This window comes from Macrobrachium rosenbergii, chromosome 44, assembly GCF_040412425.1.
Source record: "Macrobrachium rosenbergii isolate ZJJX-2024 chromosome 44, ASM4041242v1, whole genome shotgun sequence".
Taxonomy (NCBI): domain Eukaryota; kingdom Metazoa; phylum Arthropoda; class Malacostraca; order Decapoda; family Palaemonidae; genus Macrobrachium; species Macrobrachium rosenbergii.
Window position 1 is genome coordinate 686,736 of NC_089784.1, and position 15,596 is coordinate 702,331.

General features: G+C 36.8%; 1 protein-coding gene across 50 annotated transcripts in view; it reads right to left on the reverse strand.

Annotated features, from left to right (window-relative positions):
- syd (JNK-interacting protein syd) overlaps positions 1–9,364 on the reverse strand; it is a 121,038-nt gene extending 111,674 nt beyond the window's left edge. For 47 of the 50 annotated variants that reach the window (XM_067087550.1, XM_067087538.1, XM_067087582.1 and 44 more), the window contains exons 1-3: positions 8,987–9,341; positions 4,845–4,927; positions 1,907–2,027 (exon numbers count right to left, since the gene is read on the reverse strand). In XM_067087550.1, the coding sequence (XP_066943651.1) occupies positions 1,907–2,027; positions 4,845–4,927; positions 8,987–9,209 (427 nt within the window). In that variant the 5' untranslated portion in view covers positions 9,210–9,341. Of the gene's footprint in view, positions 1–1,906; positions 2,028–4,844; positions 4,932–8,986 lie in introns of all 50 variants that reach the window. The other 3 variants (XM_067087580.1, XM_067087583.1, XM_067087536.1) reach the window with 1 other exon arrangement.
- Between the last annotated feature and the right edge of the window lie 6,232 nt (positions 9,365–15,596).

Below are 15,596 nucleotides of genomic sequence, written 5' to 3' on the forward strand. Positions count from 1 at the left end.
CAAGATTTGATTCTTTTGGGGGAGAGAAAACCCAAAAAGCTCGAGAGTCCAGAATCATCCCTAAATAGGGAATCCTCTGTGTTAGGGTCATCTGTGATTTCTGAGGGTTGATCAAAATGCCCAACTACTGTGTTAGGCGATGAGTTTTCTTCAAGTCCTCCATGCACTGCTCTTCCGAAGTAGAGCGGAGAAGCCAATCGTCCAAGTACAGGGATATGTTGATTCCGAGAAGATGAAGCCATTTGCCAAGAGGTGCAAGAATCCAAGTGAATATTAGTAGAGCTGTGGACAGACCGAAGCAAAGGGCCCGAAACTGGAGAACTTTGCCCCAAAAGGCAAACCTCAGAAATTTTCTGGAGTCTGGATGGACGGGAACGTGGAAATAAGCGTCCTGCATCTCCAGGGTGACCATCCAGTCGCCCTGATGGAGAGAGGAAATGACTGAGCAGTTCGTCTCAATGTGAAACTTCGTTTTCACAACGAACAAGTTCAGGGCGCTGACATCCAGAACGGATCTCCAGTCCCCAATGACTTGGGGACTAAGAAGAGCCGATTGTAGAAACCCTCCAACGTTTGGTCCATTACTTCCTCTACTGCCCCTTTGCAAATAAGGGACTCGACCTCCTGAGAAAGAGCCAAAAACTTCTCGGACCCTGCTGAGTAAGCTGCCAAGGTGATCGGCAACTTGGACAATGGAGGTTTCTCTTTGACAGGAATGGAATATAGACTTCTCAGTGCTTGGACAACCCAAGGTTCCACCTCTCTGTGGCTCCATTCCTCCCAACAGGGGTGCGAAGGACAAAACTCTCACTTCTTGGCAGTGGGCTTCAAGGTCGATTTCTTGATGGACCTCGAGGGGGTACACAGGTTGATTTGAGGTCTTGATCTTTCTCTCCACAACAGGGCTGAGACTCAAAAGGCGAGAAAGACTTGGGAATGACAGAGGAGGTTTCCTTTGGGCGCTGTATGTACAGTACACCTACCATACTGTGTGTAGCATACAAGAGGAAAAACAAGGGGTTTACTTTTTTTTTTACAAAGTATATTTATATAGTATATATTATTAAAAATATGGGAAAATGAACTGGCTGATTGCCTTTGCATCAAGTTTTCAGCTGTAAGTGTGATGGATGTTGTTTATAAACATATTTAGTGTTTATGGTTATGTGGTAGTTGTTTATAAGCATATTTAGTGTTTATGTTATGTGGTAATGACTAGATAAGGGAAGTAAGGGCATGGGAGTTCCCATTTTACATCTGTAGTTTTATCTGACCTTATCCAGCAGGGCCTTAGCTCTTAATACTAAAGACCTTACAAATAATGTTGATTCTGGGTAATGTAAATATGGATAAACAAGCAATTACTTTACAGAAGTTTTGCATTTTCTAGAGTTCTGTATGTTATCAGTGCTTTAATGGCGCCGTAACTTGATGTTTGGTGCTGTAACTTGACATTGCATCCAGTTACAGTGCTGGAAGCACCTTTAACTTAATGCCTATTCTTGCTGTTAGCACTGTCAAAGGTGCTGTAACTTGATGCAACATCAAGTTACTGTGCTGAAAAAGCACCTTATGATCAAATCCGCTGGAAGTCTGTGTCATCATAAGTCGGCGCACTGTACAAGACTTTTGTGTTGGCAATAGGATGGTATTTTATGTGCAGGGTTAATCATCGCTCATAAAATGGCCCACCCCAAGCAAAAAAGTGCAAATGGCTGCCCACACATCATATTTCTCTTCCTTTTGTCCTTCCTGTATCCTTCCACCTCTGCTGCCCAAATGTCTCGGGTTCCAGGTTGCTGGGAGAGGCTGGCGAGCAACAGATGGTAAACCAACAGAAGTGATCTACTGAAACAATGATGATTAACAATGGTCATGGCCAAAGGAATGAATAAAACCAACTTACCATGGTCGGATGCATTTCTGTTTTTAAGCTCGAACATGCGTACAATTGATTCAAGGCTTTCCACCTTTGCTTGACACTGTTTGCGCTCCTCTTCCATGCCATCTTCCACCTCAAGCAATTTCTAGAAAATAGGGAATACAGAACAAATTATCAGTGTATTTTTATAATCAAGCCCCTTGATCATACATTACATAAATTCATTCCGTACATGAGAATGTCTATATACACCACAATCCAAATTTAACTTCTAATGCACATAGGTAAGTATTAAATGAAATACTATGACAAGTTTTCAACACAAACCAATCACATTTAGCTACCATCACCGTAGCTGATGTCCCCTTTATTTACATCCTTCTATGCTCAATTGAATTGAGAGATATGTGATGAAAAATCTCCTTTTGATATCAATAATACAAGCAATTCGACATCAGATTGGATTAACTCGAATAATATTAAATCCATCCCCACAAGAAAAAAATACAATTTCAAATAATGCTGCAATTTATATTTTTTTTTTTTTAATAAAATTCTTTTACTCACAAAACAACTTTGGATCAAGTTAAATACCCGCCCTAAATTTTGAACTTACACCACTGACACCATCCTCATTCATCCCAACATGCAAGCTACAAGCCATTATAGGTCCAGCCACAAAGGCAGTCCAAAAAATAGTTTCATAAGGAATGTCTGCAAATTTTAATGATATGCCTCTCAAAATTACATAACCAAAAACCTTGATTTTTTTCCAGTGAAAAACTTTTAGAACATCATTGTCAAATCATAGTAAAATCAGCACTCAGTATTAAAGGACATTTTGTCCAAGGATAAATTTGCTCTGTTCACAGACATTTTGCTCAGTTTAAGAAAAAGACAAAGATGACCTGCTAAAACGTGTATACGACTGGGCATGTCACGTGTGCAGTTTCCAGTTAAAACAAAGGAAGAGGTTCATTCTACATGCAGGTTCTGCCCAGTGTTTATCTCTGCTAAACTATTTCCTGTGTCTTCATACGTTTTTTACAATTCTGGTAACAAGTAATTGTATGTCACCTTAGTCATTGTGGAGGATATTATTGTGTCAATTGGCAAGTCCAAAGACTTGGAAAACAGTGAAGGTGATGTGGAGAAGTTAGCGGAGGAGCACAAAGCAGAGCTCCCCACGGAAGATCTGAAGGACCTTCAGAGGGAGAAACTACAGATAAAAGCTGAGGAATCATCATCATCATCCGAGAAGAGAAGGGAGGACGTCCCTCATTCAACAATAAAACAAAAATGTGCACACAATGGGGGAAATGCTAAGTTTTCTTGGAAAATAAAACCTTGACAAAGTTTTATCAAACCATGTTATAACCCTGCTGAATGACAGCTCACTTGAAACATTTTAAAATCCAAGCAAAAACACATATCACTGGACAAGATTTTAGTGAGGAAGAAACAGTGAATCTCAAGAAGCCATAGTAAAAAAAAAAAAAAAGATGGAAAAAAGAAACAACCCCAAAACCACAGCTGCCCGCCATTTTTATGGAAGGGGACTCTGCTTCCAAACAAATCTCCTTTTTCATCTTTCTCGCCAGCTAGCACGTGCCACCAACTCGCCAATTACAAAAAACAAAATTAAAAGAAATTCACTTAGTACTCAATTTACAAACGCTGCTTTTAAGGGATGATAAAATTTTTTGCCAGAGCACAAAAAATAAATGAACAAATGATGAATATTACAATAAAGAAGTTATCATCAGTGAAGACTTACTAAAACAATATGCTTTCATGCAAAAATATAAGGGTCAAACCATCACTCATGGGTTTCTCCCACCCAGTGCACCAAGCAATAAAGGAAATCAATACATTCCAGCAAGGAAATGAGTAAATCCTACTCATTTCCTTTAAACTATATTCAAAAGTGAAAGTCTGGTCTGGTAGCCAATAATGTTTGTTATTACTGTCAGTCAAAGTAAACAAACATTCAATTGAAAAAAGTCTCAAAGGCCATTAACTTCCAAAGCAATCTTCCATGTACTAGTTAACCATAGTTGAAAATACAAAATAGGAAAAAATGTTGAGCCACAAACATACAAATAAATATGTAATAATATCTCCGCTGCAATATAAATCTTATAAGAAACAGAAAATATTAACATATGTCAAAATTGGGGAGGAGTCATTATGCACAGAAAACCATCAAGTTATTTACAAGCACTAGCCAAATAATTTAATGAATGAATCTTTAGATTAAATCAGCCACGATAAAGTTAACTAAGGCATTTAGAGAAAACACTGACACCCCAATATACACCAACCAGTGACCAGCAAACAACACAAAAACACCAAGTCGTCTACCTATCAGGTTATCTATGTGGCATGGACATTTTCATAAGACCCAAGAGTGACTTGCACTAAATTTGACTTGCAAGAGAGCACAACTCCACATTACGAAAGACATTAATCTGATTTTTGGCAGCAGCCGCATGATCTAACACAAGTTAGAATCTTCTTAGGAAACTGGGTCACTGAGAATACGGCAATAGACACAAAGGATGACTTGGCAATTTTTTCAAACTGCCATCAAATGTCGTACAGATCCTAAAAAAATACAGCAGCTGAAATGGCCACCCATAGCTTACCGCAACAAAAATCCTGACATATTTTTCTAACAAAACTGAAAACTCTCTTATACTCCAGACAGGTTAACAAATGATGTGGAAAAAGAAGTCCCCAACCACTAGTTTTTTTTACATGAAACTACAACGCTACCACTTCAATATTTCATGTTAATCTTGAACTTCAGTAAAACTTCATATATGAACATTCTCAGACCAAACAAAAACAATAACAAACATCTTTAAATATTCCCGACCATGCTGATATGACAATCTAACCAAAACAGTTCAATATATTTTAATGTTTGTCCAATAAGACATTAAGGAAGTTACATTACCTGCTCGGATGATTTCCTGAGCTGCTTCTCTCGTTCATATTGCGTTACAAGTTGCTCATTGTCCTCACGGAGCAATTCTACTTCTACCTGCAATCGTAAGAGAATAAATATATTAGCAATATTTTCAGTACAATAATACTTTGCCTATAAACATTAACCTGACAGCACTTACAAATGAAAAACTCATTTAAGTAATTAACCAGTCATCCAAGACTTGAGCTGATTTAACAATAATGAAGAAAAATAAATCAGTTGTTCACAGATAACTTTAACCTGTTTCACAGGATAAAGAACAGAATTAAGGATTGAGTTTATGACCCTGACTTATAGGAAAAAAACTGGGGACTGAGTGTATAATGGTCCTACCCTATACGATAAAGAGTAGAACTGTGGGTAGAGGTAATAGCCCTGACTCTAAGGATAAAAAGGAGGATTCAGTGAAGAGTTAATGACCCTGCCATTTAAGGAAATGCAAAGTTAATGACGCTTCTAACAGCATCCCGCAAATGCTACAACACATCACAGTAGTACTCCTTGTTTAGTATATGACCAGGTGGAGCATACTCATTGTGAACAATTCCCTTGTAGTTGAAGACAACGGTCAACAGTGCCTCCACACTGCTTCAACTCATTTGTACTTTCTTCAGTCTCAGAGGAGGTTGGGGTCTCCCACTGCGAAGACTGAGCCTTTGTTTTGGGGTCACAGCCATAGACTCAAGATACATCACCCGTTACAACAGTTCTCAAAAAGTTTTCATTGTTCTCGATGCAAACAAGATCTTGCATAACTGAAACATTGTTTTTTTTTTGGTCAGCTGAAAGCAGGTTTGGCACAAACTTGGCTGACAAGTACTTTTTAAACTTTATCTCTTGCAAGAGATAGTTTAAAAAGCTACTGTGTAACTTTTTGTCTCAAATTTCTATTCATTTCTCCTCTGATGTTATTTATACTTTCACGAGACTACCTTCTTTCAGAGATTTTAGAATTAATTAATAATGATGTTAATAGGTACAATATTAGTAATGGCCCACAATTATGCGGAAGGCATTTGAAACTCAATGGATCTTATTTTGAAATTATATGAAAATTATTTGTTGCAAGCACTATGAAATTAATTTCTCCTGCTCCCTGCATTTCAAAAAGTAGCTTTCAAACAGGAGCGAAAAATGAAATTTATATGGACCTGACAAAAATTCAACTCAAGAACTGGCGTAATGTGAATTGTATGATTTTCGTCATCCCAAAACCATGCAAGTGTTATGCAGTACTATACTATTATTACCCAGAGACACACTACAGAATGAAATGTTCAATATGAACTAGAACTAAAGAGTACAGTGTACAGTACAAAAAGATATAGTATGAAATGCTTAGTACAGTATGGGCATCGAATAGTTTCATACTGTATGCATAAAAACCTTAAACTATCACATATTTTTAAATATCATACTACCTAAATGTCTCAAGAATTTCCCATGAATGTTACAAGTTTTGGTAATAACTTACATTACAGTCCTTCTAAATTACTTATATAACTAATAAAAAACTCACATACACTCTTTGAGAGAGGCTATCATTAAAAATGAAAACCACTAAACAAATAAGTTTACAAACAAGAAACTGAAGTAAATCCACTTAAATATTTGTTTACAAACCAGAAACTGAAGTGTATCCAGTTATGAATTAAAATATTCCAGCTAGCCAAAAACCAAACTAACTTCATTAACATTGTTACCAAGTTGTTTTTCAGAATAAAGTATTTTAACTCAAAATAGTGTGGATACCAACATTCAATCCCAAAGATATTGTACAGGAAATTCAATGAAGATGGGAAAAGGGAACAGTGCATTTTTTCTAGTCTAAATTCTTTCATTACAAAACAATATTTGCCACCTAACTATCATTGGTAAGTGATATTAAACTGAAAAAGTTATGTATTTCTTTTAACACTAAAATGGTCAGAGATTTATCTAAAGAATTGCCCATTTTCTATGACATAAAAATTACAGTTTCCTTCTCTAACCATCTTGGCATGGCTGTTGAGACAAGCTACTATCTACTGATGCAGTTATATTTTTCTCGCAAATTATAAAAAAATGAACAAAGGTTAAGGTTGCCGCACCCATGTAGCATATTTGCCTAGACTGGAGTTTTTATGTTGTGCTATACCTAAGTCTCCTTTATAGGCTATGCTAAATACCTAAATCATACTAAAATCTCTTTAGTCATCTGGATAGCCTTTTTTAGGCTGTGTTCTAAGAAATAACAGTCCATTCTCATGGGCATGGTACTAAACACAGTAGTCATGGGAGTGTTTGTGGAATTTTTTTTTCATCTTTTATTAGTGAGTGTTTGTGGAATTAAAAGGAAAAAAAATTCATCAATTAGTTCAAGATCATCACTGTAATACAGGCTAGTCCTGGGCTTTGGTGGTTTAGGCTGCGAATCTGCAGCCTCCTAAATCAAACAATTTAGATCTGTCAAGTCAATTAAATTACATAGGCTACTTAATATCTATTTTAGGCGTCAGTGTCAGGAACAATTATTTTTCATTTATATAGCAATAACAGTGTAAACCCAGCACTTATGGGAGTGGTTGGGAATTAAAAGAAAATTCATCCATTAGTTCAAGACTTAAAAGAAAAATTCATCAATTAGTTCAAGACCATTTTAAATACAGATTAGTCACAGGGTTTGGTAGTTTAGGCTGCAACCTGGCTAGCAGCCTAACCTACATCACACCATAAGGTTAGAACCTTAGCCCTAAGTCAATAAAATTACATATGAATATTTAATATCTCGCAGCTTAGGCGTCACTGTCAGGAACAATCACGGTTCCACACGATTCATTTATATAGCAATAACAGTCTAAACACAGCACTCATGGGAGTGGTTGTGGAATTGAAAGAAAAATTCATCCATTAGTTCAAGACTTAAAGGCAAAATTCATCAATTTTCAAGACCATTTTAAAATACAGATTAGTCATGGGGTTTGGTGGTTTAGGCTGCGACCAGGCTAGCAGCCTAACCTAAATCAATCCATAAGATAAGGCAATAAAATTACATAGGAATATTTAATATCTACTTGAATTAGGCATCAATGTCAGGAACAATTACGATTCCACGATTCATTTATATAGCAATAACAGTCTAAACACAGCACTCATGGCAGTGGTTGTGGAAATAAAAGAAAAAATTCATCCATTAGTTCAAGACTTAAAAGAAAAATTCATCAATTAGTTCAAGAACATTTTAAAATACAGATTAGTCATGGGCCTTGGTAGTTTAGGCTGCGACCAGGCTAGCAGCCTAACCTAGATCAAACCATAGGGTTAGATCCTTAGCCCTAAGTCAATAAAATTATACAGGAATAATTATTATCTCGCAGATTAGGCGTCAGTGTCAGGAACAATTACGGTTCCACACGATTCATTTATATATAGCAATAACAGTCTAAACACTGCACTTATGGGAGTGGTTGTGGAATTAAAAGAAAAATTCATCTATTAGTTCAAGACTTAAAAGAAAAATTCATCAATTAGTTCAAGAACCATCATTTTAAAATACAGATTAGTCATGGGGTTTGATGGTTTAGGCTGCGACCAGGCTAGCAGCCTAACCTAAATCACACCATAGGGTTAGATCCTCCCTAAGTCAATAAAATTACATAGGAATATTTAATATCTCGCAGATTAGGCGTCAATGTCAGGAACAATTACGATTCCACGATTCATTTATATAGCAATAACAGTCTAAACACAGCACTCATGGGAGTGGTTGTGGAATTAAAAGAAAAATGAATCTATTAGTTCAAGACTTTAGAGAAAAATTCATCAATTAATTCAAGACCATTTTAAAATACATATTAGTCATGGGGTTCGGTAGTTCAGGCTACGACCTGGCTAACAGCCCTAAACCAAACCATAGGGTTAGAACCTTAGCCCTAAGCCAATCAAATCACACAGGAACATTTAATATCTGGCAAATTAGGCCTCAGTGCCAGGAACAATCACGGTCCCACGCGATTCATTAAACCAGTCAACGCCAGAACCGTCCAGGCCACCGAAGGAGAACGAGAAGGTTCATAAACAAAGGCGCTGCGGCGCCCCCCCCCCCCCCCCCACACCATTTCGAGCAAAACCTACTTCGTGTTCCTGATTCTCCGTGTAGGCGAGGTCGAGGCACTCGAGGATGTTGACGACCAGGGGCATCAGATCCTTGACGACATCCTCGTCGTACTTCCCGATCATCCTCTCGAACTCCTGGTAGATCGAGCCCGCTAAGGACTGCACTTTCTCCGACATGACGATGTGGGAGTCATCGTGGGAATTGTACACCGTTTCTCCTCCCTCCATCATCTCCATCTTGAAGGGCTTTAGCGTCGGCGAAGCTTATCTCATCATATTTTCACTGACCGTTGGCGCCACTCACTCGCGGAATGCCATATTTGCCACTTCCACTTTGACACTTCACAGCTGCGACTGAGTTTCCTTCATTGAATGACGTAAGCAGCAGCAGCAGAAGTTCCAGCAACTTTTTTGGTATTCGACTGTTATTTCGGCATGCGGGAACGAAATAAATTCTGTAAATCGTATAAAATACAAGATAAATATTTTATCTGGTTATATATGTGATAATGTCTGGTTAAAGGGGCGAAATTTGAGTTGCTTGAGCTGGTATTTACATCGTTTTAGAAGATCTCATTGATCTATTGATTTTCCCTCTGTCAAACATTTGTGATGGGAATGGATTTACCAATAACGAAGTTGTTTGGTAGCAAGAATGCTAAAATAATGGATATAAATATAATGCTTTATATCTACGGTAAAACCATAGCTTTATTCTGATAAAATGATGTACCCCGTGCATCTTGAAAATCTAAGAGAACGTACCATAGATATGTCGTAAAAGATACGTGGAAACTATGCTATTATAGTATTTTGTCATTTGTATTATATACAGTGGGTAAGAAGATACTTTACTGATATCAAAACATATTTTTGAAGGGGCTATAATACCATACTCGGTGCTTGACTTCAATTCATACTACTGAAAATAACATATTTTGTTCAAGATAACGTTTTATCAAAAAGCTTTCTAACATGTACGAGAAATACAAAACAAGTCACCTAAACTTTCATGGCAATTCTTAGTTATAATAATAAGAAAAAAACACGATTTATATATGGACGCCTGTCATTCCGTAAAATTTTAGCACATTTTTACCACTTTATTTTCGATATCTCTATGTAAGTCACCAGACCACACCCGATTTTCAATTGTTTCAGATTGCAACAGTGCTTAAATGCAGAAAGAATAAGCATTTATACCATCTCATCTTTAGTTCGATAAAATATAAATAATGCATAGCTGTACAAGCCCATTTTTAGCTGTTAGTTATAAAAAGTAAGGGCAATGACATTATAATTATGTGGCTGATGTTCAGACCCTCACAACGGTTCATTGTAACGGTTCAGTTACAATTCAGGTGTGTCGCGGAAATAAACGCAGCTAATTCATGCAGTTTTGACTCGTTATTGACTAACCATATCTCAATTCTGCTAGTGATTTAGATATATATTGTACTTATTGTCTGACAAAACAGTAAGGCAACTACTGAATCTAAATGAATGTGTTTAATCATCCGAAAATCACGCTGCCCAACGAAAGTTTATTATGAAATTAAATGTTGAAGAAAATGATCAAGCACTCTATCCAAAGGACGCCTTCAATGAATAACTGAAGTAATTAAGAACGTTCTCAGACGATGTCACTGAGAAGGAAATGTAAATATCGTACAGGTTAAAGTAATATTACCTGTACTTCCTCTTTAGACACATCGAAACCAGTAGAACCAGCTTTCTGGATATATTGAGTTCCAACCAGTTTTTTTATTGCAGCTACCACTCCACTTCTATAATACTCTGAAATATGGTCTCTGCCATTTAGGTCAATGTTCACTCTACGTAGTCTGTTTGCTTTTGTTTACATGTTAGATCAATCACTGCGGTCTTCCCTCATTTATCTGGACTGTAACTATCGTGGATGTCCACACTTTCTTGGGAATCTTGAATATTCTTTTAACTGGACTACATACTAGTGAAAACAAAATTATGTATCAAATTATTAGTACCCCAGAAGAAATATTGTTAATTAAATGATATCTAACAGTAGGTGAAGCCAGTAATAAAGCAATATTCTCAGGACAGGCATTCTAAATGAGTGTATGGGAGCTCAGTGGTGTCTTTCAGGAGTCGTAAAATAGTTTCAGCTATATTTTAATGTTACTCTATTCTTGTTTACCAAGATTGTTGTCTGTTAGGCAGACCCAGAAGACGATACAAGACAACCACCCCACCCCCCACAATCCACTGGCAACGGAGCAAGAGCCCGTGCTGGCACAAGGCCAGCTAAATCTGAAACAACAAGGCCAACGAAATGATAAGAATGCGAGGATTTGTTCCCCAAAATGCATTAACAAATTCAAATGAAAAATCGAATAGCAATGGGCCTCAAAATAATACAGAACTAGAAATAAAAAAAAAAACAAAAAAGGTAATTAATAGGGGGAGGGTGAGTTGATGCCGAAAATATGGAATGTTAGATAATACCAGTTTGGAATGACTAAATTTAATGTTAGATAATACAGTTTGCAGAATCAGTGACTTAAAAAAACAAGACATCACATATTCATCAGAGAGGGAAAGAATAGCCACTAAAAATGAACATACATACTACATTACTGAATGAAATTATTTTATGAATGGGATTTAGCATGGAAGCAAATAGTCAATATTGAATTCAAAAAAGTGTATTTTAGGATTTTTTTTTTATTACTGTAAAAATTCAACACAGGCTACGATATTCGTTCAGTTCCAGAGTTTGGTTCAGAATCAGTTTTACTCTTTCCAACGACTTTCTGGTGATCAAAGCTTAACTGTTTTCTTACTTTCTGAATCAAGAAATCATCACTGATATTCAACTCAGGTAAAGAATAGCCTGGTAGAATAAGTCACATCAGATGACTGATTAACACAGTTTTTGATCAAAATCTTAAATCATTATAAAGGTAAATAGCAATAATGCACAGTAAATATCACTGAGATGAAATTATTTTATGAAAACAGTTACTTTGGAAAGCAGATATACTGATAAACAGTTATTTTTCAACACGAACACAAGAATTTTTCTGTGACAGTTTACATGACAATTTGTCCAAGACATCAAAACCAATCTTGTTATTACTTAGTATCAGCAATAAGTCACCAAACTGCACGTGACAAATATATACGTAGACAACCACATGAAAGGTGAAAATTAAAGACCAGGTACCAAGCGCTTTCGTGTATTGCGTACACTTCTTCGGGGTACAAAGTAAAATAAATAAATAGAGACATAAACAAGAAAACTTCACAAAACAAAGATCAAAGCCACTAACAAGCTAAACATCATTACTGAATGCAATCACTAGTTTGAAGAAAACAAACTGTCACATACCAAACAAAAAATACTTTAAAAATACTTAAGAACTGAAACTACAGTTAGAACAGGCCAATTGCTAAAAGGTAACAGTGTACTTCCCTACAATTTTATGAACAAGGTAACTATCTAATTTAAAAAGACCCGAACTAATATTCATAAGATGATTGTTAAAATGCTTAATAAAGGCAGATTCAATTATATTTCTCTTAACAATGTGGTTACAAAAAATGATCTCAGATGAATTTTTCCAGTCTATACAATGGTTAAAATCATTCATATGTACAAACAAAGCACTTGTCAATTGGCCTGTTCGAACTGCGTAACGATGCTGTTTTAGACGATAATCTAGTTCTTTGCCAGTTTGACCAAGGTATTTATTACTACACCCAGCACAAGGAATCGTGTAAATACAGCCATTAATTTGTTTTGGGGAGTTACGAACAATGATATTCTGAAGTTTATTATTATTATTAAAGTAGTTTAACCAGACCACTGAGCTGACTTTCAGCTCTCATAGGGCTGGTGTCCCTGAATTCTTGTAAACAACATTTATCTTGTAAATTTTCAGTAATTTTTTAATGAAACAAAGATTTACGTTATATGGAAGTGTCAAAATATTTTCTCTCACAAAAGGCTCCCTATTGTTATTGGAATAAAAAATGTTTCAAGCTTTCTGTAAAGATTTGTCGATTGAAAACTTTGGGTATTTTAACATCATTCCTACGTCATAAATTTTACAAAATTCCGAGTCTAAGAATTCCGGGCTGCATATCCTTAATGCCCTTAAAAACATGCTACAAAAAACTGAGTTTTACATTAACGTGGTGATCTGAATAATAGTGGACATAAGAACAGACGTTGGTAGGCTTCCTGTAAACATCAAACACAAAACTTCTATCCCTTCTATGAACCAAAACATCTAAAAATGGTAATGAACAATTATTTTCCTCTTCAACGGTGACAGTTTGTTTTCTTCAAACTAGTGATTGCATTCAGTAATGATGTTTAGCTTGTTAGTGGCTTTGATCTTTGTTTTGTGAAGTTTTCTTGTTTATGTCTCTATTTATTTATTTTACTTTGTACCCCGAAGAAGTGTACGCAATACACGAAAGCGCTTGGTACCTGATTACTTAGTATCTTTCAAAAAAAAAAAAAAAAACATGACACATGAGGAGATTTACAAAGGGGGCTGTTGTTAAGCAGATAAGCCTGAGACTATATCAGCTGTTTTTTCTCCTTCCCACCCCAACCTCCACATTCCACCGACCAATGGGTAAACTTACTTAATTTCTACTCATTTGCTGGGATCTCTGGAACACCTGCAACTTGGTACTTAATCAGTGATCAACCTTTCACTAGAATACAGTACTAACGGGGCGCAACTGAAGACGGGTCCCTCGAGGACAGTGAGAGAAGCAACGTGAAAGAGTAAGTGGCACCTCTTTCGGCCCCCTGATAAGATGGTGATATGAGAGGGATAGATGATAAGGTCATTTTTATGGCGCTTCTACGGGTTTCTGACTGAAGTGGCATTCCTATGTCCTACAAGGGTTTTTAGTACTTTGGTTGTCGAGACTTTTATTATTCCAAATTCAACGAGAACAACCAAAGTTACCATTCCTCCAGCCAGGTTCACTTTTAGACCGATTCAATCTTATCAGTCATAAAACTTCGCATCCCAAGTCACAAGTTCCTTTGAGAATGACAATACCCCCTGAGAAATCAGTCAAGATTATAAGATCCAATACTGAAGATTCATGAGCAATACGTCCTAAACAAAAGCTGGATTAACCGTCGCAATCTAACACGAGTGCATTCCTTCTGCGCAAACGTTTCAGAGTATTCATTTCCCGGAAACAAACCCAGTAACTGAAATTAAGGGTAAACCCTCGGGAAGGTTAGACTATGCTGAACAGGGAATGTCATCTAGGTTACAAGTGTAGCCTAATCAAACTCATTTTTTCTCATTACAGCATCTCCCATAATTCCACGTCAGTCATCCAAGAGGTTTTCAGGTTAATAAACAAATCATTCCCTAAATATAAATATGATTAGGTACATATACAGTTCTCAGATAAACCAATTTAAGAAACGATCCTGAAATACGCATATCGACCTGTTAGTAAACAGATTCCAAACTAGCACCAAAAAATGAAACAAAGGCCGGTGCAGCATCAAAAATGAAAACTCGCGAAGCGTAATCAGAGGCTGTGACACTGTCTTCCTCCAAAAACATACCTCTGTATTCTTTTGTTTTTTATGTGCATTGGCGGAGCCAGCCATTGCTTGTAGCACCATTTCTTTGAAAATGGCAACCAGTCAAAATGGGCACAATGAAAAACTACTCCGATATACGCTCATATTTCACGGTAAATATCAGTTGGCATTCTGCACTCAATCTGTAAGACGTTTCGCCAACTTAGTGTGCTTCCCTATAATTGTCATTGTTATTTTTCCTGGTTTTCTGTGAAAGAAAACTATTGAGATGGCTTTGTCTGTCCATTCGCAGTTTTTCTGTCCGCCCTCAGATCTTAAAAAGTACTAAGGCTAGAGGACTGTAAATTAGTATGTTGATCATCCACCCTCCAGTCATCAAACGTACCAAATTGCGACCCTCTAGCCTCAGTAGTTTTGGTTTCATTTAAGGTTAAAGTTAGCCATAATCGTGCGTCTGGCAACGATATAGGACAGGCCACCACCGGGCCGCGGCTCATACAGCATTATACCGAGAACACCGAAAGATAGATCTATTTTCGGTGGCCACGCCGCTCAGAAAACTCGATTGCAGTATTTTTTACTTGTTTTTAATGCTTTTCTTTCCCCCCTACAATTTTTGGTGGTTACTCATAAAACCATGTGATTTTTAAACTGCTTCTCTTGCGAGGCGAATATACCTCACTGCTTCTGTTGCCCCGTCTCCTCGTTCTTGTTTTTCCCGTCCAATAACCCAGGTATTTCATAATTCCAAATCTCTCCCCCCACCCTGCCTCCCAAACACAAAAGCTTACTGTTCGTCTGAACAATAAGTTAAAAACATTCAAAGACCGAGAGGAAGCAGTCTTAAAAAAACATACGCTTCGCGTGTTTGGCAAATCAATTCATCATGTGTCAACTTAAGAAAGTTTTCTCAATATGTTACCGACATCCCTGCGAATCGAATAACATATCGTTCAACCTTTCTATAGTAAAACCTATATCGAGAACTTTCATGTCGAATTATAATAGACAGAAGTTTAAAAAGGACTGCGATGATATTCTCTAATCACGCC